This window comes from Electrona antarctica (genome assembly GCF_951216825.1).
Source record: "Electrona antarctica genome assembly, chromosome: 15".
In the NCBI taxonomy this organism is placed as follows: domain Eukaryota; kingdom Metazoa; phylum Chordata; class Actinopteri; order Myctophiformes; family Myctophidae; genus Electrona; species Electrona antarctica.
This window is the reverse complement of record NC_136796.1, coordinates 5,950,701-5,977,628: the sequence shown is the minus strand read 5'-3', so window position 1 is coordinate 5,977,628 and position 26,928 is coordinate 5,950,701. Positions and strand designations below refer to the sequence as shown.

Sequence of the window (26,928 nt, the reverse complement as noted above, 5' to 3'; positions counted from 1 at the left end):
TTAGTCGGAATTGCAATCTAAAAACACACATGAAGACGTGTCATAAAGAGGAAAAAGCTGTTAAATTATGAGTGTTTTTTTCCTTCAAATAAGGCATTATGATGACACTTAATGTCAATTATTCAGTTTAGTCTAGCTAGATACATTAAACATGATGGACTATACATCAATTGTTTTAATCAATTTTCAACTTGCATAATGACCTGCTGATAACAATATGAGAAGCAGTGTTTGCCCACAATCAGCAATTAAAATGTCACATGTGTTGTTTGGACTAACATATCATCATAGTGTATTTAAATGACTTAGTTTGATTATATGTTTAGATTCTCTGTATTATATTGTCTTCATAAAATTGTAACAGAAAATATTTACTCTGTAAAAAACACTGTCCGTAATTTCTTCTTTTTCAAATAAAGGGTTGACAGCTACACATCTTTTGTGTGTTCATTACAGAAAGCTCATCACAACACATGTGCTTCACCTTCAACTTGTACTGTGAACCATACAGTGACAAGAACTGCTTCATTTGACATCCTGCATGCCAAACTATTACTATAATGAACATGATAGGAGTATTAATTAAATTAAACAGTCTACACATATTAGTAACTACATGTACATTTAGCGTATAATAAGAAATGCTTCATGTTCTAGCAGGCGTGTGTTAGGATGGTGACACATCCCTTAGTCATACTGTGATGATGGTAAAACTATGACAGAATAATAGTAGTTGTGGACGTGAGTTGATATGTTATCTGACAATTGGTATGAATGAAACATTTTTTTATATTTTATTTATACTGTACAATACCAGTGCATTATTATTTCTATTTCTTGTTAGAAGATATGGGTTGTGAATGTTGTGGAATGTTTAGGAGCATGTCTGTCCCATTGTAAACAGACAGGTGATAATGGGTTAGGGTATTGCTGAATGGATCGACCAACCAATTTGCATGTGATCCTTTTAGTATGATAAGTAGAGTGGATATAGCCACTCCTACAGTATAGTGTGAATGGAGTGGAACGTATAGGATTGGGAATCATTTGCATTCAAATGATTTTTTGCAGGACAATACTTAGCATCCCTGTGACAACATCTGAAAGGTGACGAAAGCAATTTGAGCTACTTGTCACCCCTACATTTGGACGTTTCAAGGTTAAGCATTCCTAATCCTAAATTCATCGCACCCACAGACCACTGCACACAGCATTAGTCATTGTATGATGTCATTCTCTCATGGTCAAATAGACATTTCACACATGCTTGTTTAAAGGGCCACTTCAGCCCTTTTGCAACCATATCTTTCCTGGGGGGTTTCTGTGGGAAATTTGTGTTTTTTAGACATTTTAGTATTTCAAAGTGTCTGTGGTGTCATGGACACACTGGTCTCACTGCTGGATTACTACAATGACCATAATGCTTTGCTGCACTTGTGGAGAGGGAGAGGACTCTCTTTCTGAGACAACATGTAGTTCAGGAAGGAAGTGAAACCAGTGTCCATGACATCATTGCACTTTGACATACTAAAATATCTAAAAACACGTATTACACACAAAAGAGTGTTTATTGTTTCCCAAACATCATTAATATAAGATATGGTTGCAAGGTGAAAGGTGAAATTGCCCTTTAAACGCAAGACGGGCTCGATTTTCTCTCCATGCTTATTTTCCAGTTAGTCTTGATATGATGGACTATTGAGTCCATCATATCAAGTTAAAACTACATGTACAGAACATGTTGAAACTACATGTGCAGAACATGTCAAAACTACTACAGCTACTTTCTTCCTATTTTGATGACAGGTGGAACATTTACAATATGTTCTCAGCTTCTAGATCGGCTATTTTCATCATCTATAACACATTATAAAATAGGGCTTGAGAGGATCAATCGTGAATTTATCATTTTTTAAGTATATTTCCATGCAAGATATGTATCTTTTGGTGTCAAGCTGAAAAGGTTTGGGAAATCAGAAGTGGACAAACATGATCGACCATTGAGTCCGAGTACCAGAGACGAAAAACAGTCTAAGTCCAAATTTCATTCTGACCCCTCCACGAAAAGGCCTCGTTGTCCTGACCCCTTATCTATCATTTATACATTAAGGATAAATAGTGTGGACTGTTTTTCGTCTGTGGCATTCGGGACTCAGAACTTTAACAGTCACAATATCAAGTCAGATTAAATGTTTTATGTCCAACAGATGTTTCATGTAACAGAGTCTGATGACTGAAGTTCATTCAGAATGCTGAATGTCCTCAGAAATAATATAAAGAAAGTTGAACATCGGTTCTTAAATCTTAACACTGGGTCGCTGTGTGTCAATTCTAAATACTATACTACTGTTGGTCTATAAAGCATGGTTTGGGGCATCTGATCGTGTGTTATATCATCAACTATTCATACCTCTATGGTAATTTAGGAAAGATTTGCTTTATGATCCTAGAAAAAAACATAGTATTCAGTTCAATGTGTCATATCTGGAACAAACTCCCTGAAAACTGCAGCTCTGCAACAACTCTGTTATATAAAATCCTTTCATTGAGAATTATTGTACACTGACAATGTATATAATGTATTTAATTATCTTCATTTCCGTTCAAATCCAGGGTAGATTAGGAAAGTTACATAACGCTGCTGTAACTTTATATTTTGTTGTGAGCAGTGATTGGCCAGTTTAGTTATTGCCGTGTCCCGCCCCACTCACTCTGATTGGCCCACTGTTAGCATTTAACAAGAGCTTGGTCTGCTTTGTGTCACTTTAATCTCTGCTAGTTGTTTAGAGCTGAACTTCTCCTCTCTGCACTATAGCTGAAGCATTTAGTCTTTGTTTTGGTTCTATTTTAGTACTTAATTTTATAAGATTTTTGCTCTATTTAAAAGTCTATTTGGGCAGGTTTTGAGTTATGGCTTTACTACAAACATTGAAGTCCTTGGTCAACCAGAGACTATCTGCTGCTGCTGAAGAGATATTTGTGGTCATTGGTAGAATTCTAACAGAGTACGAGGATGAAGCTTTCCACATCAAGCAAGAAACTGACCGCCAACGCAGACTACTGGATATGGTTTTACAACCAATTGTCAAATCACACAGATCAGGTTGGTAAAACCTTTACTACGTTTAATCTAACCATTAACGGCTTGAACATATTTGAACACAGCTGGAAGAGGAACCGGTCGATCCATTCAAAAATATTCTCTATGGATATATCTGAGAGCAATGGGTTGTAGGTAATGAGAAATTATATTTGAGAATCAAGGAGAGGCTTGTTTTAGAATTAAAGCATTGTTGGGGTAAGAAACAATTTGTGTGACATTTCACACTGGAATCAAAACGGCATTAGGACAGATATGGAACTAACAGTGGACGTTTCCTCCAACCACAACACTCCAACTATTGACCAATACAAAGACACCACAGTATGATAGAATGTAGGTCATGTTCAAACTAGGGCCGGGACTTTAACGCGTTAATTGAGATTAATTAACTACAGAAAAATTAACGCGTTAAAAAAATTAACGCATTTAATCGCACCTTTTTTTTCCACCGCGGAACGTTTCTCACTGGGTGCGTTTCTAGTAGTACTGAATAGGCTGCGGCACGCAGCAGCAGCAGCAGTTGTTTACTTTACACTACAGGCTACAGCTCCGTCAGAAAGCCCAAACCCAAATGAATCGAATGAAGAAGCAGCTTATATCGCTTTTGCTCCATGGATGGGACATTTAGATGTAAAAGCTATCGGATGGACGCGTGGATAGCGGCATGGCTGTGTGCAATGTCAGAGGGAAATGATCCATTTATGACCAACGTTAGCTTATATGCTAGGCTTGCTAGCTGCTTCAGTTTAACATGTCTCACAGACCACCGGAGACGCGCAGTGATTTCACCGCTGTCAAGCTGTCCTCGATGCGAAACATACTGAAGTAGCAAGCGTGGGTCAGCCCCAACCTCATGTGAAATGTTTCCCCCATAATAAAGTAGTTTTTATTTGTTCTCATGCCCCCCATGTAAAGCACATTTGAGTATTCATATACACACTGCTGCTCTTGTTTATCTGTTGGGGAATACCACTCATTTTCAACATTTTTCTATGGAGTTGTGTGCACTGGAAATAATAAAGTCCCCCCATTATGTGTTGCCTATAGAACTGGAGGTCTGAAAAAAACAGTAACATTATGAAGTACATTTTTGTGATGTCACTGAGATGTACTTCATAATGTTACTGATTTTTTTCAGACCTCCAGTTCTAGGCAACACAGAATGGGGGGGACTTTCTTATTATATCCACACAACAACTCTAAGGTATATTAATGACAGTAAAATGTTGAAAATGAGTGGAATCCCGTAGTCACTATTCACAGGGATACCAAAAAACATTTGAAAAAAAAGGTTTCTCACTGTTCTCAGGTTGAATAATGGTATGCGATTAAAATGCGATTAATCGAGATTAATTAACTACAAAGCCTCTGATTAATTAGATTAATTTTTTTAATCGAGTCCCAGCTCTAGTTCAAACAATATAATCATGGATTTCTCATTTGTATCTTCTGTCTTCTGTCTAGACTCCATACACCTCCTTGTGTGTAAAGAGGAGGTATTCCCTGAGCAGCAGCAGGAGAGAACCTCCAGTCTGGTCCAGGAGGAACCCGCGTCTCCACAGATTAAAGAAGAACAGGAGGAGAGAACCTCCAGTCTGATCAAAGGGGAACCCGCGTCTCCACAGATTAAAGAAGAACAGGAGGAGAGAACCTCCAGTCTGATCAAAGAGGAACCAGAGTCTCCACAGATTAAAGGTGAACAGGCGGAGAGAACCTCCAGTCTGATAAAAGAGGAACCAGCATCTCCACAGATTAAAGAGGAACATGGTGAGCTACTTCAAAGATCAGAGGAGCATGGTGGATCAACAGAGACATTACTATCAGTGAAACATGAAGATGATGATGAAAACATGCAAACAGAACATCTAAACAGAACATCTAAAAGCATGAAAACACAAGCTGATGTAGTGGACTGTGGAACATCACAACCAACTAGTGATGATCAGCTCCCCTCTTCACACTGTTCTGAATCTGACATCACTGAAGACAGTGATGAGTGGGATGAGACCACGGATGACCAGTCTGGTTTAAACACACTGAAATCGCACAATACACAATACATGGGAGGAAATAGTTTGTCTTTGAGCAACAAGCTGCTCCATGACCTCAAATCACCAAAAGAAAGTCACTCCATGAGGAGTCACACAGGTAAGAAATGTTTTAGTTGTGCAGATTGTGGCAAAATGTTTAGCCAAAAGGGAAATCTAAAAGTACACATGAGGACACATACAGGGGAAAAGCCCTTTACATGTACAGTTTGTGGCAAGGGCTGTAGTCAAAAGGGTGATCTAAAAACACATATGATGACTCACACAGGGGAAAAGCCCTTTATGTGTACCGTTTGTGGCATGGGCTGTACTCATAATGGCCAATTCAAAATACACATGAGGACTCATACCGGGGAAAAGCCCATTACATGTACAGTTTGTGACAAGCGCTGTAGTTTAAAGACTGAACTAAAAAGACACATGATGACTCATACAGGGGAAAAGCCCTTTACGTGTACAGTGTGTGGCAAGGGCTGTAGTTTAAAGACTAATCTAAAAAGACACATGAAGACGTGTCATAAAGAGGAAAAAGCTGTTAAATGATGAGTGTTTTTTTTCTTCAAATAAGGCATTATGTTGACACTGTCAATTATTCAGTATCCAGCTAGATACATTAAACATGATGGACTATACATCAATTGTTTTAATCAATTTTCAACTTGCATAATGACCTGCTGATATTGATAAACAATATGAGAAGCAGTGTTTGCCCACAATCAGCAATTAAAATGTCACGTGTTGACATGTGTTGTTTGGACTAACATATCATCATAGTGTATTTCAATGACTTAGTTTGATTATATGTTTAGATTCTCTGTATTACGTTGTCTTCATGAAATTGTAACAGAAAATATTTACTCTGTAAAAAACACTGTCCGTAATTTCTTCTTTTTTCAAATAAAGGGTTGACAGCTACACATCCTTTGTGTGTTCATTACAGAAAGCTCATCACAACACATGTGCTTCAACTTCAACTTGTACTGTGAACAATACAGTGACAAGAACTGCTTCATTTTACATCCTGCATGCCAAACTATTACTATAATGAACATGATAGGAGTATTAATTACATTAAACAGTCTACACATATTTGTGACTACATGTACATTTAGCATATAATAAGAAATGCTTCATGTTCTAGCAGGCGTGTGTTAGGATGGTGACACATCCCTTAGTCATACTGTGATGATGGTAAAACTATGACAGAATAATAGTAGTTGTGGACGTGAGTTGATATGTTATCTGACAATTGGTATGAATGAAACATTTTTTTATATTTTATTTGTACTGTACAATACCAGTACATTATTATTTCTAGTCTTGTTAGAAGACATGGGTTGTGAATGTTGTGGAATGTTTAGGAGCATGTCTGTCCCATTGTAAACAGACAGGTGATAATGGGTTAGGGTATTGCTGAATGGATCGACCAACCAATTTGCATGTGATCCTTTTAGTATGATAAGTAGAGTGGATATAACCTACTCCTACAGTATAGTGTGAATGGAGTGGAACGTATAGGATTGGGAATCATTTGCATTCAAATGATTTAGACTGGAAAATACTTAGCATCCCTGAGACATCTGAAAGGTGACGAAAGTAATTTGAGCTACTTGTCACCCCTGCATTTGGACTTTTCAAGGTTAAGCATTCCTAATCCTAAATTCATCGCACCCACTGCACATAGCAATAGTCATTGTATGAAGTCATTCTCTCATGGTCAAGACATTTCACACATGCATGTTTAAAGGGCCACTTCAGCCCTTTTGCAACCATATATTTCCCGGTGGGTTTGTGTGGGAAATTTGTGTTTTTTAGACATTTTAGTATTTCAAAGTGTCTGTGATGTCATGGACACTGGTCTCACTGCTGGATTACTACAATGACCATAATGCTTTGCTGCACTTGTGGAGAGGACTCTCCTTTTGAGACAACATGTTGAAACTACATGTGTAGAACATGTCAAAACTACTACAGCTACTTTCTTCCTATTTTGATGACAGGTGGAACATTTACAATATGTTCTCAGCTTCTAGATCGGCTATTTTCATCATCTACAACACATTATAAAATAGGGCTTGAGAGGATCAATCATGAATTTATCCTATACATCATTTTTGAGTGGTGTAAACCACTCCTACAACTGGCTTTGTTAGTTTACGTGTCTGTCTGTCTGTGCTCAAAAAATGAGCACGGTTGCTATGGTCACCCAGTTCACACGGGTGTGATTTCATTACGTCAGACCACAGCTGATCAGTCTATATAAGACCTAACACCACTCAGTTCACACGGGTGTCAAGTATATTTCCATGCAAGATATGTATCTTTTGGTGTCAAGCTGAAAAGGTTTGGGAAATCAGAAGTGAACAAACATGGACCATTGAGTCCATTCGGGACTCAGAATTTTAACAGTCACAATATCAAGTCAGATTAAATGGTTTATGTCCAACAGATGTTTTAACAGAGTCTGATGACTGAAGTTCATTCAGAATGCTGAATGTCCTCAGAAATAATATAAAGAAAGTTGAACATCAGTTCTTAAATCTTAACACTGGGTCGCTGTGTGTCAAATAATGCAATTCTAAAATACTATACTACTATACTATACTACTGTTGGTCTATAAAGCATGGTTTCGGGCATCTGATTGTTTCCGTTCAAATCCAGGGTAGATTAGGAAAGTTACACAAGTAAGACGCGCGAACGCGGGAAGCGAACGCAGCTCGTAAATTGCAAAAACAACAATTAGAATAAATTAAGTTATACTTTTTTGTGTTTTTTAAGATTTTTTTTAAGTTAAGTTTTTTTTAAGTTTTTCCTTTAAGTTTTTTTTTTAAGTTAAGTTTTTTTTAAGTTAAGTTTTTTTTAAGTTAAGTTTTGTGTGTGTGTGTGCGTGCGTTATTCCTTTAAGTTTTTTTTTTAAGTTAAGTTTTTTTTTAAGTTAAGTTTTTTTTAAGTTAAGTTTTGTGTGTGCGTGCGTGCGTGCGTGCGTGCGTGTGTTTTTGTGTGATACAGCTGCGCCCTGGTGGTGGGCGGGTGGTGTTACAGCGTGACAGACACACACACACACACAGACAGACATGATCTGCTGGGTCTCATAGTAAATGCTCACTGCGTTCGCAATAACGCTGCTGTAACTTTATATTTTGTTGTGAGCAGTGATTGGCCAGTTTAGTTATTGCCGTGTCCCGCCCCACTCACTCTGATTGGCCCACTGTTAGCATTTAACAAGAGCTTGGTCTGCTTTGTGTCACTTTAATCTCTGCTAGTTGTTAAGAGCTGAACTTCTCCTCTCTGCACTATAGCTGAAGCATTTAGTCTTTGTTTTGGTTCTATTTTAGTACTTAATTTTATAAGATTTTTGCTCTATTTAAAGATCTATTTGGGCAGGTTTTGAGTTATGGCTTTACTACAAACATTGAAGTCCTTGGTCAACCAGAGACTATCTGCTGCTGCTGAAGAGATATTTGGGATTGTTGGAAGAATTCTAACAGAGTACGAGGATGAAGCTTTCCACATCAAGCAAGAAACTGACCGCCAACGCAGACTACTGGATATGGTTTTACAACCAATTGTCAAATCACACAGATCAGGTTGGTAAAACCTTTACTACGTTTAATCTAACCATTAACGGCTTGAACATATTTGAACACAGCTGGAAGAGGAACCGGTCGATCCATTCAAAAATATTCTCTATGGATATATCTGAGAGCAATGGGTTGTAGGTAATGAGAAATTATATTTGAGAATCAAGGAGAGGCTTGTTTTAGAATTAAAGCATTGTTGAGGTAAGAAACAATAATTTGTGTGACATTTCACACTGGAATCAAAACAGCATTAGGACAGATATGGAAAAGTGGACGTTTCCTCCAACCACAACTACGGTTGAACACTCCAACTATTGACCAATACAAAGACACCACAGTATGATAGAATGTAGGTCATGTTCAAACAATATAATCATGGATTTCTCATTTGTGTCTTCTGTCTAGACTCCATACACCTCCTTGTGTGTAAAGAGGAGGTATTCCCTGAGCAACAGCAGGAGAGAACCTCCAGTCTGGTCCAGGAGGAACCCGCGTCTCCACAGATTAAAGAAGAACAGGAGGAGAGAACCTCCAGTCTGATCAAAGAGGAACCAGAGTCTCCACAGATTAAAGATAAACAGGAGGAGAGAACCTCCAGTCTGATCAAAGAGGAACCAGCATCTCCACAGATTAAAGAGGAACATGGTGAGCTACTTCAAAGATCAGAGGAGCATGGTGGATCAACAGAGACATTACTATCAGTGAAACATGAAGATGATGATGAAAACATGCAAACAGAACATCTAAACAGAACATCTAAAAGCATGGAAACACAAGCTGATGTAGTGGACTGTGGAACATCACAACCAACTAGTGATGATCAGCTCCCCTCTTCACACTGTTCTGAATCTGAAGACAGTGATGAGTGGGATGAGACCACGGATGACCAGTCTGGTTTAAACACACTGAAATCGCACAATACACAATACATGGGAGGAAATAGTTCGTCTTTGAGCAACAAGCTGCTCCATGACCTCAAATCACCAAAAGAAAGTCACTCCATGAGGAGTCACACATGTAAGAAATGTTTTAGTTGTGCAGATTGTGGCAAAATGTTTAGCCTAAAGGGAAATCTGAAGAAGCATGCAATAATTCATTCAGGCGGAACGCCATTTCCTTGCACAGTGTGTGGCACAGGCTTTAGTCAAAATAGTAATCTAAAATCACATATGATGACTCACACAGGGGAAAAGCCCTTTATGTGTACAGTTTGTGGCAAGTGTTGTGTTCATAAGGGGAATCTAAAAAAACACATGATGACACATACAGGGGAAAAGCCCTTTACGTGTACAGTTTGTGGCAAGGGCTGTACTCAAAATGGGGAATTAAAAGCACACATGAGGACTCATACAGGGGAAAGACCCTTTACGTGTACAGTTTGTGAAAAAGGCTTTAGTCGGAATTGCAATCTAAAAACACACATGAAGACGTGTCATAAAGAGGAAAAAGCTGTTAAATTATGAGTGTTTTTTTCCTTCAAATAAGGCATTATGATGACCCTTAATGTCAATTATTCAGTTTAGTCTAGCTAGATACATTAAACATGATGGACTATACATCAATTGTTTTAATCAATTTTCAACTTGCATAATGACCTGCTGATAACAATATGAGAAGCAGTGTTTGCCCACAATCAGCAATTAAAATGTCACATGTGTTGTTTGGACTAACATATCATCATAGTGTATTTAAATGACTTAGTTTGATTATATGTTTAGATTCTCTGTATTATATTGTCTTCATAAAATTGTAACAGAAAATATTTACTCTGTAAAAAACACTGTCCGTAATTTCTTCTTTTTCAAATAAAGGGTTGACAGCTACACATCTTTTGTGTGTTCATTACAGAAAGCTCATCACAACACATGTGCTTCACCTTCAACTTGTACTGTGAACCATACAGTGACAAGAACTGCTTCATTTGACATCCTGCATGCCAAACTATTACTATAATGAACATGATAGGAGTATTAATTAAATTAAACAGTCTACACATATTAGTAACTACATGTACATTTAGCGTATAATAAGAAATGCTTCATGTTCTAGCAGGCGTGTGTTAGGATGGTGACACATCCCTTAGTCATACTGTGATGATGGTAAAACTATGACAGAATAATAGTAGTTGTGGACGTGAGTTGATATGTTATCTGACAATTGGTATGAATGAAACATTTTTTTATATTTTATTTATACTGTACAATACCAGTGCATTATTATTTCTATTTCTTGTTAGAAGATATGGGTTGTGAATGTTGTGGAATGTTTAGGAGCATGTCTGTCCCATTGTAAACAGACAGGTGATAATGGGTTAGGGTATTGCTGAATGGATCGACCAACCAATTTGCATGTGATCCTTTTAGTATGATAAGTAGAGTGGATATAGCCACTCCTACAGTATAGTGTGAATGGAGTGGAACGTATAGGATTGGGAATCATTTGCATTCAAATGATTTTTTGCAGGACAATACTTAGCATCCCTGTGACAACATCTGAAAGGTGACGAAAGCAATTTGAGCTACTTGTCACCCCTACATTTGGACGTTTCAAGGTTAAGCATTCCTAATCCTAAATTCATCGCACCCACAGACCACTGCACACAGCATTAGTCATTGTATGATGTCATTCTCTCATGGTCAAATAGACATTTCACACATGCTTGTTTAAAGGGCCACTTCAGCCCTTTTGCAACCATATCTTTCCTGGGGGGTTTCTGTGGGAAATTTGTGTTTTTTAGACATTTTAGTATTTCAAAGTGTCTGTGGTGTCATGGACACACTGGTCTCACTGCTGGATTACTACAATGACCATAATGCTTTGCTGCACTTGTCAGTCCTCTCCCTCTCCACAACATGTAGTTCAGGAAGGAAGTGAAACCAGTGTCCATGACATCATTGCACTTTGACATACTAAAATATCTAAAAACACGTATTACACACAAAAGAGTGTTTATTGTTTCCCAAACATCATTAATATAAGATATGGTTGCAAGGTGAAAGGTGAAATTGCCCTTTAAACGCAAGACGGGCTCGATTTTCTCTCCATGCTTATTTTCCAGTTAGTCTTGATATGATGGACTATTGAGTCCATCATATCAAGTTAAAACTACATGTACAGAACATGTTGAAACTACATGTGCAGAACATGTCAAAACTACTACAGCTACTTTCTTCCTATTTTGATGACAGGTGGAACATTTACAATATGTTCTCAGCTTCTAGATCGGCTATTTTCATCATCTATAACACATTATAAAATAGGGCTTGAGAGGATCAATCGTGAATTTATCATTTTTTAAGTATATTTCCATGCAAGATATGTATCTTTTGGTGTCAAGCTGAAAAGGTTTGGGAAATCAGAAGTGGACAAACATGATCGACCATTGAGTCCGAGTACCAGAGACGAAAAACAGTCTAAGTCCAAATTTCATTCTGACCCCTCCACGAAAAGGCCTCGTTGTCCTGACCCCTTATCTATCATTTATACATTAAGGATAAATAGTGTGGACTGTTTTTCGTCTGTGGCATTCGGGACTCAGAACTTTAACAGTCACAATATCAAGTCAGATTAAATGTTTTATGTCCAACAGATGTTTCATGTAACAGAGTCTGATGACTGAAGTTCATTCAGAATGCTGAATGTCCTCAGAAATAATATAAAGAAAGTTGAACATCAGTTCTTAAATCTTAACACTGGGTCGCTGTGTGTCAAATAATGCAATTCTAAAATACTATACTACTATACTATACTACTGTTGGTCTATAAAGCATGGTTTCGGGCATCTGATCGTGTGTTATATCATCAACTATTCATACCTCTATGGTCATTTGGGAAAGATTTGCTTTATGATCCTAGAAAAAAAACATAGTATTCAGTTCAATGTGTCATATATCTGGAACAAACTCCCTGAAAACTGCAGCTCTGCAACAACTCTGTTATATAAAATCTTTTCATTGAGAATTATTGTTCTACACTGACAATGTATATAATGTATTTAATTATCTTCATTTCCGTTCAAATCCAGGGTAGATTAGGAAAGTTACATAACACTGCTGTAACTTTACATTTTGTTGTGAGCAGTGATTGGCCAGTTTAGTTATTGCCGTGTCCCGCCCCACTCACTCTGATTGGCCCACTGTTAGCATTTAACAAGAGCTTGGTCTGCTTTGTGTCACTTTAATCTCTGCTAGTTGTTTAGAGCTGAACTTCTCCTCTCTGCACTATAGCTGAAGCATTTAGTCTTTGTTTTGGTTCTATTTTAGTACTTAATTTTATAAGATTTTTGCTCTATTTAAAAATCTATTTGGGCAGGTTTTGAGTTATGGCTTTACTACAAACATTGAAGTCCTTGGTCAACCAGAGACTATCTGCTGCTGCTGAAGAGATATTTGGGGTCGTTGGTAGAATTCTAACAGAGTACGAGGATGAAGCTTTCCACATCAAGCAAGAAACTGACCGCCAACGCAGACTACTGGATATGGTTTTACAACCAATTGTCAAATCACACAGATCAGGTTGGTAAAACCTTTACTACGTTTAATATAACCATTAACGGCTTGAACATATTTGAACACAGCTGGAAGAGGAACCGGTCGATCCATTCAAAAAATATTCTCTATGGATATATCTGAGAGCAATGGGTTGTAGGTAATGAGAAATTATATTTGAGAATCAAGGAGAGGCTTGTTTTAGAATTAAAGCATTGTTGAGGTAAGAAACAATAATTTGTGTGACATTTCACACTGGAATCAAAACGGCATTAGGACAGATATGGAACAGTGGACGTTTCCTCCAACCACAACTACGGTTGAACACTCCAACTATTGACCAATACAAAGACACCACAGTATGATAGAATGTAGGTCATGTTCAAACAATATAATCATGGATTTCTCATTTGTATCTTCTGTCTTCTGTCTAGACTCCATACACCTCCTTGTGTGTAAAGAGGAGGTATTCCCTGAGCAGCAGCAGGAGAGAACCTCCAGTCTGGTCCAGGAGGAACCCGCGTCTCCACAGATAAAAGAAGAACAGGAGGAGAGAACCTCCAAGCTGATCAAAGAGGAACCAGAGTCTCCACAGATTAAAGGTGAACAGGCGGAGAGAACCTCCAGTCTGATGAAAGAGGAACCAGCATCTCCACAGATTAAAGATAAACAGGAGGAGAGAACCTCCAGTATGATCAAAGAGGAACCAGCATCTCCAAAGATTAAAGAGGAACATGGTGAGCTACTTCAAAGATCAGAGGAGCATGGTGGATCAAGAGAGACATTACTATCAGTGAAACATGAAGATGATGATGAAAACATGCAAACAGAACATCTAAACAGAACATCTAAAAGCATGGAAACACAAGCTGATGTAGTGGACTGTGGAACATCACAACCAACTACTGATGATCAGCTCCCCTCTTCACACTGTTCTGAATCTGACATCACTGAAGACAGTGATGAGTGGGATGAGACCACGGATGACCAGTCTGGTTTAAACACACTGAAATCGCACAATACACAATACATGGGAGGAAATAGTTCGTCTTTGAGCAACAAGCTGCTCCATGACCTCAAATCACCAAAAGAAAGTCACTCCATGAGGAGTCACACAGGTAAGAAATGTTTTAGTTGTGCAGATTGTGGCAAAATGTTTAGCCTAAAGGGAAATCTGAAGAAGCATGCAATAATTCATTCAGGCGGAACGCCATTTCCTTGCACAGTGTGTGGCACAGGCTTTAGTCATAATAGTAATCTAAAAGTACACATGAGGACACATACAGGGGAAAAGCCCTTTACATGTACAGTTTGTGGCAAGGGCTATAGTCATAATGGGGTATTAAAGGTACACATGAGGACTCATACAGGGGAAAAGCCATTTACATGTACAATTTGTGGCAAGGGCTGTAGTCAAAAGGGTGATCTAAAAACACATATGATGACTCACACAGGGGAAAAGCCCTTTATGTGTACAGTTTGTGGCAAGTGTTGTGTTCATAAGGGGAATCTAAAATTACACATGATGACACATACAGGGGAAAAGCCCTGTACGTGTACAGTTTGTGGCAAGGGCTGTAGTCAAAAGGGTGATCTAAAACGACACATGATGACACATACAGGGGAAAAGCCCTTTACGTGTACAGTTTGTGGCAAGTGTTGTGTTCATAAGGGGAATCTAAAATTACACATGATGACACATACAGGGGAAAAGCCCTTTACGTGTACAGTTTGTGGCAAGGGCTGTACTCATAATGGGGAATTAAACGCACACATGAGGACTCATACAGGGGAAAGACCCTTTACGTGTACAGTTTGTGGCAAGGGCTGTATTAAAACACGTGACCTGAAAATACACATGATGACTCATACAGGGGAAAGACCCTTTACGTGTACAGTTTGTGGCAAGGGCTGTACTCATAATGACCAATTAAAAAGACACATGAGGACTCATACCGGGGGAAAACCATTTACGTGTACAGTTTGTGAAAAAGGCTTTAGTCAGAATTGCACTCTAAAAAGACACATGAAGACGTGTCATAAAGAGGAAAAAGCTGTTAAATGATGAGTGTTTTTTTCCTTCAAATAAGGCATTATGTCTACACTTAATGTCAATTATTCAGTATCCAGCTAGATACATTAAACATGATGGACTATACATCAATTGTTTTAATCAATTTTCAACTTGCATAATGACCTGCTGATAACAATATGAGAAGCAGTGTTTGCCCAGAATCAGCAATTAAAATGTCACATGTGTTGTTTGGACTAACATATCATCATAGTGTATTTCAATGACTTAGTTTGATTATATGTTTAGATTCTCTGTATTATGTGGTCTTCATAAAATTGTAACAGAAAATATTTACTCTGTAAAAAACACTGTCCGTAATGTCTTCTTTTTCAAATAAAGGGTTGACAGCTACACATCCTTTGTGTGTTCATTACAGAAAGCTCATCACAACACATGTGCTTCACCTTCAACTTGTACTGTGAACCATACAGTGACAAGAACTGCTTCATTTGACATCCTGCATGCCAAACTATTACTATAATGAACATGATAGGAGTATTAATTAAATTAAACAGTCTACACATATTTGTGACTACATGTACATTTAGCGTATAATAAGAAATGCTTCATGTTCTAGCAGGCGTGTGTTAGGATGGTGACACATCCCTTAGTCATACTGTGATGATGGTAAAACTATGACAGAATAATAGTAGTTGTGGACGTGAGTTGATATGTTATCTGACAATTGGTATGAATGAAACATTGGTTGTGAATGTTGTGGAATGTTTAGGAGCATGTCTGTCCCATTGTAAACAGACAGGTGATAATGGGTTAGGGTGTGAAACCCTATTGCTGAATGGATCGACCAACCAATTTGCATGTGATCCTTTTAGTATGATAAGTAGAGTGGCTATAGCCACTCCTACAGTATAGTGTGAATGGAGTGGAACGTATAGGATTGGGAATCATTTGCATTCAAATTATTTTTTGCAGGAAAATACTTAGCATCCCTGTGACAACATCAGAAAGGTGACGAAAGCAATTTGAGCTACTTGTCACCCCTACATTTGGACTTTACAAGGTTAAGCATTCCTAATCCTAAATTCATCGCACCCACAGACCACTGCACACAGCAATAGTCATTGTATGATGTCATTCTCTCATGGTCAAATAGACATTTCACACATGCATGTTTAAAGGGCCACTTCAGCCCTTTTGCAACCATATCTTTCCTGGGGGGTTTGTGTGGGAAATGTGTGTTTTTTAGACATTTTAGTATTTCAAAGTGTTTGTGATGTCATGGACACTCTGGTCTCACTGCTGGATTACTACAATGACCATAATGCTTTGCTGCACTTGTGGAGAGGGAGAGGACTCTCTTTCTGAGACAACATGTAGTTCAGGAAGGAAGTGAGACCAGTGTCCATGACATCATGGCACTTTGACATACTAAAATATCAAAAAACACGTATTACACACAAAAGAGTGTTTATTGTTTCGCAAACACAATTAAAATAAGATATGGTTGCAAAAGGGGTCAAATGGCCCTGTAAACGCAAGACAGGCTCGATTTTCTCTCCAAGCTTATTTTCGAGGTCGTCTTGTTAGTCAAGTTAAAACTACATGTGCAGAACATGTCAAAACTACAGCTACTTTCTTCCTATTTTGATGACAGATGGAACATTATCATCTACAATACATTAAAATAGGGCTTGAGAGGATCAATCGTGACAAAATAATACAAAATAATACATTAATAATAATAATTTGAAATAATGCATTTTTTAAATACTACTGTTGGTCTATAAAGCATGATTTGGGGCATCTGATTGTGTGTTATATCATCCACCATTGGTCATTTAACCCATTTTGACCTGAGATCAGATTCTAAAAATGTCTTCTACATCCTGACAGTTTTCTGAAAAGTTTCTATGTCAGTCGTTCTTCGATTTTTCAAAAATAGCAGACCTACAAGCTCGTAGCGCGCCACTCGGTGGTGCGCTATGAGCTTGTAGATCTGCTATTTTTCAATAGCTAAAGCATAACATAATGCTAACACCAAAAGGGGTTCCCGCCCAAAATGGCTAAAGTAACAAATGCGAGTTTCCATTGGTGTTTTTTACCTGCGTGCCGTGGGCCCTCCTCCAGGGAGTGAACAGTCTGGTGGTCTGGTCTGAGCCCACGCTGATCAGGAAGTCCCCCTCAGGGTCCCAGCTCAGGTCCTGGACCGCGTTGAAGTGTCCCGATATCACCACCCCTGGACTCCACTCCCCCTAGGATGACGGGGCACAAGGAGCAGTTGAAGTGTCAGTTCCATGACTCGCTGGTTATCAAAAGAGGTCATTGGGGCGGTTCCAGGGGGTCAGTGTAACAGTGTAATGCCAGGGGGTGGACACCAGTTTTGGTCCTGGATGTCACTTTTCCTATTATAAATAAAAGAAAGAAAATGTAATTATATTGTGCATGTAATGTGCATGTCATAACCTGATCACCAGATTAGAGGAATTTTCAAAAACATGGACATGGACATGGATTGGACATGGATATTTTGCTCGTCTTAACGTCCCTGGCACTTAAATGGCCCATGATGTAAATCACCGTCAAGTTCAAGTGCACGGTCATGTGCCCGTCAAATTAGTGATATCAAAACCGGTCGCATCGCTCCACAGCCTAGATGTGCTTGTTGCGCAATCCTCGGTGTTGCACAACAGTGACACGTCATCGAAAATGTCCCCCCCCCCCCCCCCCCCGTTTAGCCGACGACAACGAAAATCTTAAAACGTTAATAACTCGCGATCTAAATCATCCCACCTAATTATAAAAAAAGATCCTGGCCCTCCGCGGTCCAGTCGCTAGTCGCGATAGATTTATTGTTACCTCCCGTTGTTGTCGCATCTTTAGTGTTGTGGCTATTGTTAGCTGCTACACACACATTCACAACAACATCCGGTCCGTCGGTAAAAGTGGTCCGGGCGCTATAAACGATGGGCACATTTTATTAGTGGATTAAATAGGCCCTGTCCCTCAAGGTGTTAACAATCATGTCACAATCATTTTAACAATTTTTTTTGCTAAGGACGTGTATAGACTAGAGATACTTTAGATTAATCAGCGTGAGGTAAGAACGGAAGATTATGGTAAGCACATTATCCATTTATACGGCTATTAAAAATAACAGCATACAGTATAGTATGTACAAGCTCACAGAGTGTCACTCTGAAAAATATGGGAAATAGCGAACATGTTTGTAAAATATTGCATAATCTTTACATAAATCTTCTCTTCTGGGGGTCCATGACACAAACTATTTTCAAATGGGGGTCCGCAGACAAGTACAAATCAATTTGGGGGGCCTTGACATGAAAAGGTTTGAGAACCAGTTCCATAACTTGACGCACAACAATACATGATTTGTATGGAAATGGTCATGCTCAATTAGTAGGGGGCGCAGAAATGGCTTCCGTGAAGGACATCCAGCATCATATATTGTGATCAAACGGTAACATTTTGCATTTTTGTTGGCATTTGCAATTGTCTACCCTCATAGTTATGAGGGTCCCTGCCCTATTCTATTTTTTATATATATAAATATATATTATATTATATGTATTTATTTATTTTTTACTTTTATGCCTTATATGCCTTTATTGACAGGGCATTAGGTTGGCAGGACATGGGGGGGAGAGAGAGACGGGGAGAGAGAGACGGGGAGCTCTGAGGTCGGCTGACCAGTCACTGCTGACTGTGCCAATAACCCGAACCCTCAGAACAAAAGGTGACCGTGCCTTTGCGGTGGCAGCTTAAGTCACTACTCAAAACGCACATTTTATCCTTGGCTTTCAATGTTATTTGATTTTATATGCTATATGTTTTTCTATGCTCTGCTTGATGTATTTGTATTTTTGCTTTAATTTATTTTGTTGTGAAGCACTTTGGTCAACCTTGGTTGTGTTATAATGTAAGTAGCCTTGCCGAGCCATGAGGCCCATAGAGCAGGAGCCTATCTCCTGTTTCTGTAGCGTGAGGCCCATAGGGCAGGAGCCTATCTCCTGTTTCTGTAGCCATGAGGCCCATAGGGCAGGAGCCTATCTCCTGTTTCTGTAGCCATGAGGCCCATAGGGCAGGAGCCTATCTCCTGTTTCTGTAGCGTGAGGCCCATAGGGCAGGAGCCTATCTCCTGTTTCTGTAGCCATGAGGCCCATAGGGCAGGAGCCTATCTCCTGTTTCTGTAGCGTGAGGCCCATAGGGCAGGAGCCTATCTCCTGTTTCTGTAGCGTGAGGCCCATAGGGCACGAGCCTATCTCCTGTTTCTGTAGCGTGAGGCCCATAGGGCAGGAGCCTATCTCCTGTTTCTGTAGCGTGAGGCCCATAGGGCAGGAGCCTATCTCCTGTTTCTGTAGCGTGAGGCCCATAGGGCAGGAGCCTATCTCCTGTTTCTGTAGCGTGAGGCAGCTTGATGTACAAGTACACCCCCTGGACATGACGCTAGTATGTCGCAGGGACTTACCCCCAATCCAACCCTTGATGCTGAGTGTCAAGCAGGGAGGCACTGGGTCCCATTTTTAGTCTTTGGTATGACCCGGCCGGGGATTGAACCCCAACCTCCCAGTCTCAGGGCGGACACTCTAACCACAAGGCCACTGAGCTGGTCTTGTGTTATAATGTGTTATATAATTAAAGGCTGATTTGATTTGATTTGATTTGATACGCAGCAAAGGCTGTCGGGATCGGGACTAGAACCTGCAACGCGCTGTCAGGCTACACTGAGCCATAGGTGCCCGGACCACTACACCAACGGTCCAGGCCCTAATGGTTCATCTTACTGGGGGTCCTTGAGATGGGAAACAAGGTTAACCCATTTAGACCTGAGTTAAAAACATTCACTTTGAAAGAATATATATTCAAAGATTTGCGCCACATTTTTACGATTTTTCAAAAATAGCAGACCTACAAGCTCGTAGCGCGCCACTCGGTGGCGCGCTATGAGCTTGTAGATCTGCTATTTTTCAATAGCTAAATTATAACATAATGTTTAAAACGCCAAAAGGGGTTCCCGCCCAAAATGGGTTAAAGAATTACTGGTTTAGAAGAATTAGTTCAGACTACAAGAACGTGTTAAATCATGATCCATGACTCAACATTTTTCTGTACAGCAATTTGTAAATAAACTAAAATGAACTAAATTGAACCAGTTAAAATAAGGTAATTTTAACTGTTCCAACTTTCTCTGAGTTACAGTGGCAGCGGTGGCCGAACAGTGGCAGCGGTGGCCGAACGGATAGCGGCGCGGTCTTGATACCGGAAGGTTCCTAGTTCGAATCAGCCGTCCGACACGTTAAAATTACCACCGCTGAAGTGCCCTTGAACAAGGCATTGAACCACTACGATGAAATGTGTTCTATGAGCAGGGCCTGGCTGGAAACAAGTTCTTGAGCTTAGCCCAGATACCCTGGGTAAATATAGATTTCATTTCATTTCATTTCAAACATTCCCTTCAAACGCTTCTCTTTAAATAGATGTTCTCTTCATTTCTAGAGGGACCACCGCCACAGCCAAAAAACGTTGTACAACAATAATAGTAATAACCTTTACCTCAACGCAGCGCTTGATGCAAGCTCATTTACATAATGTGATATAGCAAATTAATATATCTGCTGCACATGCAGTACACGAGTGGTGTAAATTTATACAATTTAATGATTTACATTAACCCATTTTGACATTTCTAAAAATGTCTTCTACATCCTGACAGTTTTCTGAAAAAGCTATGTTTCTAGGTCAGTCGTTCTTCGATTTTTAAAAAATAGCAGACCTACAAGCTCATGTGAGCTTGTAGATCTGCTATTTTTCAATAGCTAAAGCATAGCATAATGCTAACACCAAAAGGGGTTCCCGCCCAAAATGGGTTAAAACGGGCCTACTTTCAATGCAAAAAAAAATGTTCATAAAAGAAAAGCTATTCAGATTTACACCAATTCAGATTCTACCCAAAACCTCTTCGCTCTGAATTTGACTTGTTGCCATCGGGCAGAAAGATTAGCTAAAAAGACAAAACTTTGTTTGTGCCAACTGCTGTGGACATTTTAAATAAGAACATATTTAAATAGTTCACCTAATCCCCACTGTTCATGATCACTGTTGCTGTGTTTATGTGAATGCATTTTATATAGTATTTTTAATGCATCTGTGTATTTTATGTCATGTTTTATTGTTGTAACTGACTGCCGGTGTGCCAAAGACAAATTTCCTTTTTATGTAAATGTAATGGACAATAACGTTTTCTTTATCTTTATCGTTTTAGCCTTTATTGTCTCGTAGAAAAATGGGGAAGTTCTCGTTCTACTGCCCTGCCACCAAAATGGTAAATGCTCTGTCAACTCCATCCATGGAGGTGAATGGCTGGTTTCTTCAGGAGACCACAAGACAATTGACAATTTAGGCATTTAGCAGACGCTCTTAATCCAGAGCGACTTACATTAAGCACAAGGGGAGTTAAATGCAAATTCCCATCGAAAAGGAGGTGTCATTGTAAAATGTGACTTTTATCAGTTGCTGGCATCCCTAGATAGATAGCTAAAGAAAGTATCACGACTGAAAGTGTTTGAATGACCACGTCCTCCTTTCATTAATGTGCGATTTGTGAAACAGTGTGACTGACTGACACACACACACACACACACACACACACACACACACACACACACACACACACACACACACACACACACACACACACACACACACACACACACACACACACACACACACACACACACACACACACACACACACACACACACACACACACACTCCTGCTGTTCTACAACAGGAGGCCTATACCTGGTCGTAGCATGAAGATTAAGCCATGCATGTCTAAGTACAAACAGCTTGTACAGTGACACTGCGAAAGGCTCATTAAATGTTCCCCCTGCATGTGAACGGTGTGCATCAATCTCACAGGTGTGTGAACTAGAAATAGCTCAGGTTGCTTTAACACGTTTAGGCCTGACGTCGACATTTAAAAAATGTCTTCTAAATCCTGACAGTTTTCTGAGAAACCCTATGTTTCTATGTCAGTCGTTCTCAAACATTTTCATGTCAAGGACCCTCAGAATTATATTATGTAATTGGCCGCCGACCACCATCTGAAAATATGTTATTCCAGGGACCCCCCAGAAGCAAAGATTTGAGTTAAAACGTTCGCTCTGAAAGAATATATATAAGATTTGCGCTCCTTTCTCACGATTTTTCAGAAATAGCAGACCTACAAGCTCGTAGCGCGGCACTCGGTGCCGCGCTATGAGCTTGTAGATCTGCTATTTTTCAATAGCTAAAGTATAACATAATGCTTCAAACACCAAATGGGGTTCCCGCCCAGAATGGATTAATTAGGAATTACATTTTCGTCCATTAACTAATCCCTTTGAAAGCTAGCGGGAAGCCGCGGCGCTGCGCCGAGCACCGTATCTCGTCTTCAAAGGGAAGTGTAATTGGAATGGAACCGTCCGTGAACCAGGGTTGTGACCTCACACCTCCACGCCGCCTCTCCCGGGAACGCCAGGCGGCGGTTAGTCACAGTGACTGACAGTCAGGGGAGGTGGTGGGACTAATTACACAAAGCACCGTTATCTATGGCTCTCCATCTTCTCAGACACGCACACACCCACGCATGCATGCATGCAGCCACGTACGCACACACACACACACACACACACACACACACACACAGTGGATCAGGGGTAGAGTGGCCAGATGGGAGCCCCAAAGTTCAATCCCAGGCTCTCCCAGAGTTAGTGTCGAAGTGTCCTTGAGCTAGACTCTGAACCCCTAATTGCTCCCGATGTGCAGGTTTTGGTGCCTTGCATGGTTTCCACCCGCCATCGGTGTATAAACGTGTGTGTGAATGGGTGAATGTAATACACAATCTATGTAAACTCCTTGGATAAAGGCGCTATATAAATGCACCATTTACACACACAGGTTAGCCTAAGGACTACTGCAGATATAGACATAGCTCAGGGGTTCTCAACCCGTGGGTCGCGACCCCTCGGGGGGTCGCCAAATTATTTTAGGGGGTCCCCAAATTATTTAAAAAAAAAAGACGTTATTTTTCTTCACGATTTTTCAAAAAATAGCAGACCTACAAGCTCGTAGCGCGCCACTCGGTGGCGCGCTATGAGCTTGTAGATCTGCTATTTTTCAATAGCTAAATTATAACAATGCTTAAAACACCAAAAGGGGTCCCCGCCCAAAATGGTTTAAGGTTATTGTAGCAGTCAATTTATATTGGGGGTCGGGAGGGGGCGGGGCGGGGGTCCCGAGACATTGCCAAAGCATTTCCGGGGGTCCCCGGCCAAAAACGTTGAGAACCCCTGACATAGCTGATAGCTGCTACCTTTAAACACACTTTTAATCTGAGGCTTTGCATGTATACTTTTTAAATAGTTTTGAGAAGACATTCTGCTATGTGTCCCAAAGTGACTGCAAAAGATTGCTGCTATTTGTTTCAAAAAGCTTAATACCCTGTAAATATATAACATGTATATAGCTCTGTTTACACAATGACGTACCCCCTCCAACTTTATTATACTTTCCTCATTTTCAAACAGTTTTGATTATATTTTGACACTTGCTTTGTCAATGTAAAACGTACGTTTTCTCATGCCATTAAATTAAATCTTTGAATTGAAGTCACAACACACAAATGTGTGTGTTGTGAGAAATCAATTGGCAACGATTAAATTGGGAAGAAAAAGGGGATAAAAAGCAACAAAAATAAAAATAAAATAATAATAAAAAAACTAAATGTGAGTAAATTTGACTGAGGGACTGCCTTTGGATTGGTTTTTTCATGTCATATGAAACCAGGGAATCGTAGCTTCAAATTGAGATATTGGTTGTTCAGTTTGACCCACCAGTTTTGGGGGTATGGCTAATAGAGTAATGGTCTCTAACATTATACCTGCTATATGTTTAAGCATTTATTTCATATTTACATGTCGATTTCAGCTCTGACACTAATTTCAGACATGCTCTAGTATGTGAAGAGTCTGCGATATTAAACCCATTTACCGCTACCATTAATCCATCTCTTGATCGCGTACTGCCAGGGTTTTATCGCGCGTGACTCTTACTTTGAAGATGCAAATATCCGTAATTCTGTGTTCCTGTGACAAACTGATGTGTGTGGTGTCTTCACCGGTTGTTGTTCTCTCGGTCGATGGTGGATAAAGCCGACCGCGAGTATCACAGCGCCTGCTACAGGCCGTTGAAAACGCTTGTCTGGCCCAAATTCTGTCCCCGCAATGTCGTTTTTGAGATTACTGCAGGGCTTAGAATGGAAGTGGATGCGCGCGCATCTTCAAAATGGCCGGTTGTGTGTTGTGTTGTTGTCCCAGAATATCGTTAGCGGTAGCAAGATCAGCTACCGATCGAAACAGATCAAAAAGCGATTAAACAATTCAAACCCGAGAGCTGTGTTTGGCGTAGAGGTGTTTTGGCGTAGAGGTTCTAAAGAATAGGTTCTCGTGTTCCATGTGAATGGCGTTAAATCGGTTAACTCATTTTGGATAAAAAGGTTTTTCTCCTCTGGTGAAAAGCTGGAGGTTGCACGATGGCAGGCTCTCAGTCAAATCTGGTCACAAATGTAAGGCCCTCACTCACCCGTTTGTGGTGGTTGAGGTACCAGAAGTGTAGCGCTCCGTGGAAGGCCCTCACTCACCTGTTTGTGGTACCAGAGGTGTAGCGCTCCGTGGAAGGCCCTCATCACTCACCTGTTTGTGGTGGTTGAGGTACCAGAGGTGTAGCGCTCCGTGGAAGGCCCTCATCACTCACCTGTTTGTGGTGGTTGAGGTACCAGAGGTGCAGCGCTCCGTGGAAGGCCCTCAACACTCACCTGTTTGTGGTGGTTAAGGTACCAGAGGTGCAGCGCTCCGTGGAAGGCCCTCATCACTCACCTGTTTGTGGTGGTTGAGGTACCAGAGGTGCAGCGCTCCGTGGAAGGCCCTCAACACTCACCTGTTTGTGGTGGTTAAGGTACCAGAGGTGCAGCGCTCCGTGGAAGGCCCTCATCACTCACCTGTTTGTGGTGGTTGAGGTACCAGAAGTGTAGCGCTCCGTGGAAGGCCCTCACTCACCTGTTTGTGGTGGTTGAGGTACCAGAGGTGTAGCGCTCCGTCACCTGTTTGTGGTGGTTGAGGTACCAGAGGTGCAGCGCTCCGTGGAAGGCCCTCACTCACCTGTTTGTGGTGGTTGAGGTACCAGAGGTGTAGTTCTCCGTGGAAGGCCCTCACTCACCTGTTTGTGGTGGTTGAGGTACCAGAGGTGCAGCGCTCTGTGGAAGGCCCACATCACTCACCTGTTTGTGGTGGTTGAGATACCAGAGGTGTAGCGCTCCGTGGAAGGCCCTCATCACTCACCTGTTTGTGGTGGTTGAGGTACCAGAGGTGCAGCGCTCCGTGGAAGGCCCACATCACTCACCTGTTTGTGGTGGTTGAGGTACCAGAGGTGCAGCGCTCTGTGGAAGGCCCTCATCACTCACCTGTTTGTGGTGGTTGAGGTACCAGAGGTGCAGCGCTCCGTGGAAGGCCCTCACTCACCTGTTTGTGGTGGTTGAGGTACCAGAGGTGTAGCGCTCCATGGAAGGCCCACATCACTCACCTGTTTGTGGTGGTTGAAGTACCAGAGGTGCAGCGCTCCATGGAAGGCCCTCACTCACCTGTTTGTGGTGGTTGAGGTACCAGAGGTGCAGCGCTCCGTGGAAGGCCCTCATCACTCACCTGTTTGTGGTGGTTGAGGTACCAGAGGTGCAGCGCTCCGTGGAAGGCCCTCATCACTCACCTGTTTGTGGTACCAGAGGTGTAGCGCTCCGTGGAAGGCGTGCGCCACCATCATGGAGCCGTCGGGACTCATCTGACAGCCGTAGAAACCCAGAGTGTTCCCGCCAACCTCCCCTACGCGCACCTGGAGGGAGACGTGTGGAATAAAGAAAGATACAATTAAATCTCATGAATGTAGTGTTTTAGGTGTCATCGTTCTAAACCTATGGTGTTGCTATTCTACAAACTGCCAAGCAGTTTGCAGGTCGAGGCATTAAACTTTACTTTTGTGACATTCCGTGTTTATGGATTGGACGATGCTTCTAAACATGTATTATATTGCTAGTTTGACCACTTTTGACCACACACAATGACAGAAAATAGGAGATCCACAAGCTCATGTTCGTTACTAATTGATTGAACGGAGAACTCCGTCCTTGCCGCTCAGGGTGTTAATATTAATAATAATAATAGTTCCTTTTTTTTGGTTCTGGTTCCTTTTCCATATGGCTTATTGGCATATGGAATATGCAACAATGAAGAACCCCTGAACCTTGAGAAAAGGGAGAGTTTATACAATCCAAAGCCTTGGCTGTGTTTCCTGACAGCGAGGACGACGCCTTGGGGTTACACATTCACAGCGAGGATGACGCCTTGGGGTTACACATTCACAGCGAGGACGACGCCTTGGGGTTACACATTCACAGCGAGGATGACGCCTTGGGGTTACACATTCACAGCGAGGATGACGCCTTGGGGTTACACATTCACAGCGAGGACGACGCCTTGGGGTTACACATTCACAGCGAGGACGACGCCTTGGGGTTACACATTCACAGCGAGGATGACGCCTTGGGGTTACACATTCACAGCGAGG

General features: G+C 40.8%; 1 protein-coding gene across 1 annotated transcript in view; it reads right to left on the bottom strand.

The window, feature by feature from the left end:
- Positions 1-26,326, bottom strand: part of elp2 (elongator acetyltransferase complex subunit 2) — a gene marked incomplete at both ends in the record, with an annotated part of 67,177 nt that extends 40,851 nt beyond the window's left edge. The window contains 3 exons of the mRNA XM_079522985.1: positions 17,358-17,507; positions 26,074-26,196; positions 26,300-26,326. Of these exons, the coding sequence (XP_079379111.1) occupies positions 17,358-17,507; positions 26,074-26,196; positions 26,300-26,326 (300 nt within the window). The remainder of the gene's footprint in view (positions 1-17,357; positions 17,508-26,073; positions 26,197-26,299) is intronic.
- Between the last annotated feature and the right edge of the window lie 602 nt (positions 26,327-26,928).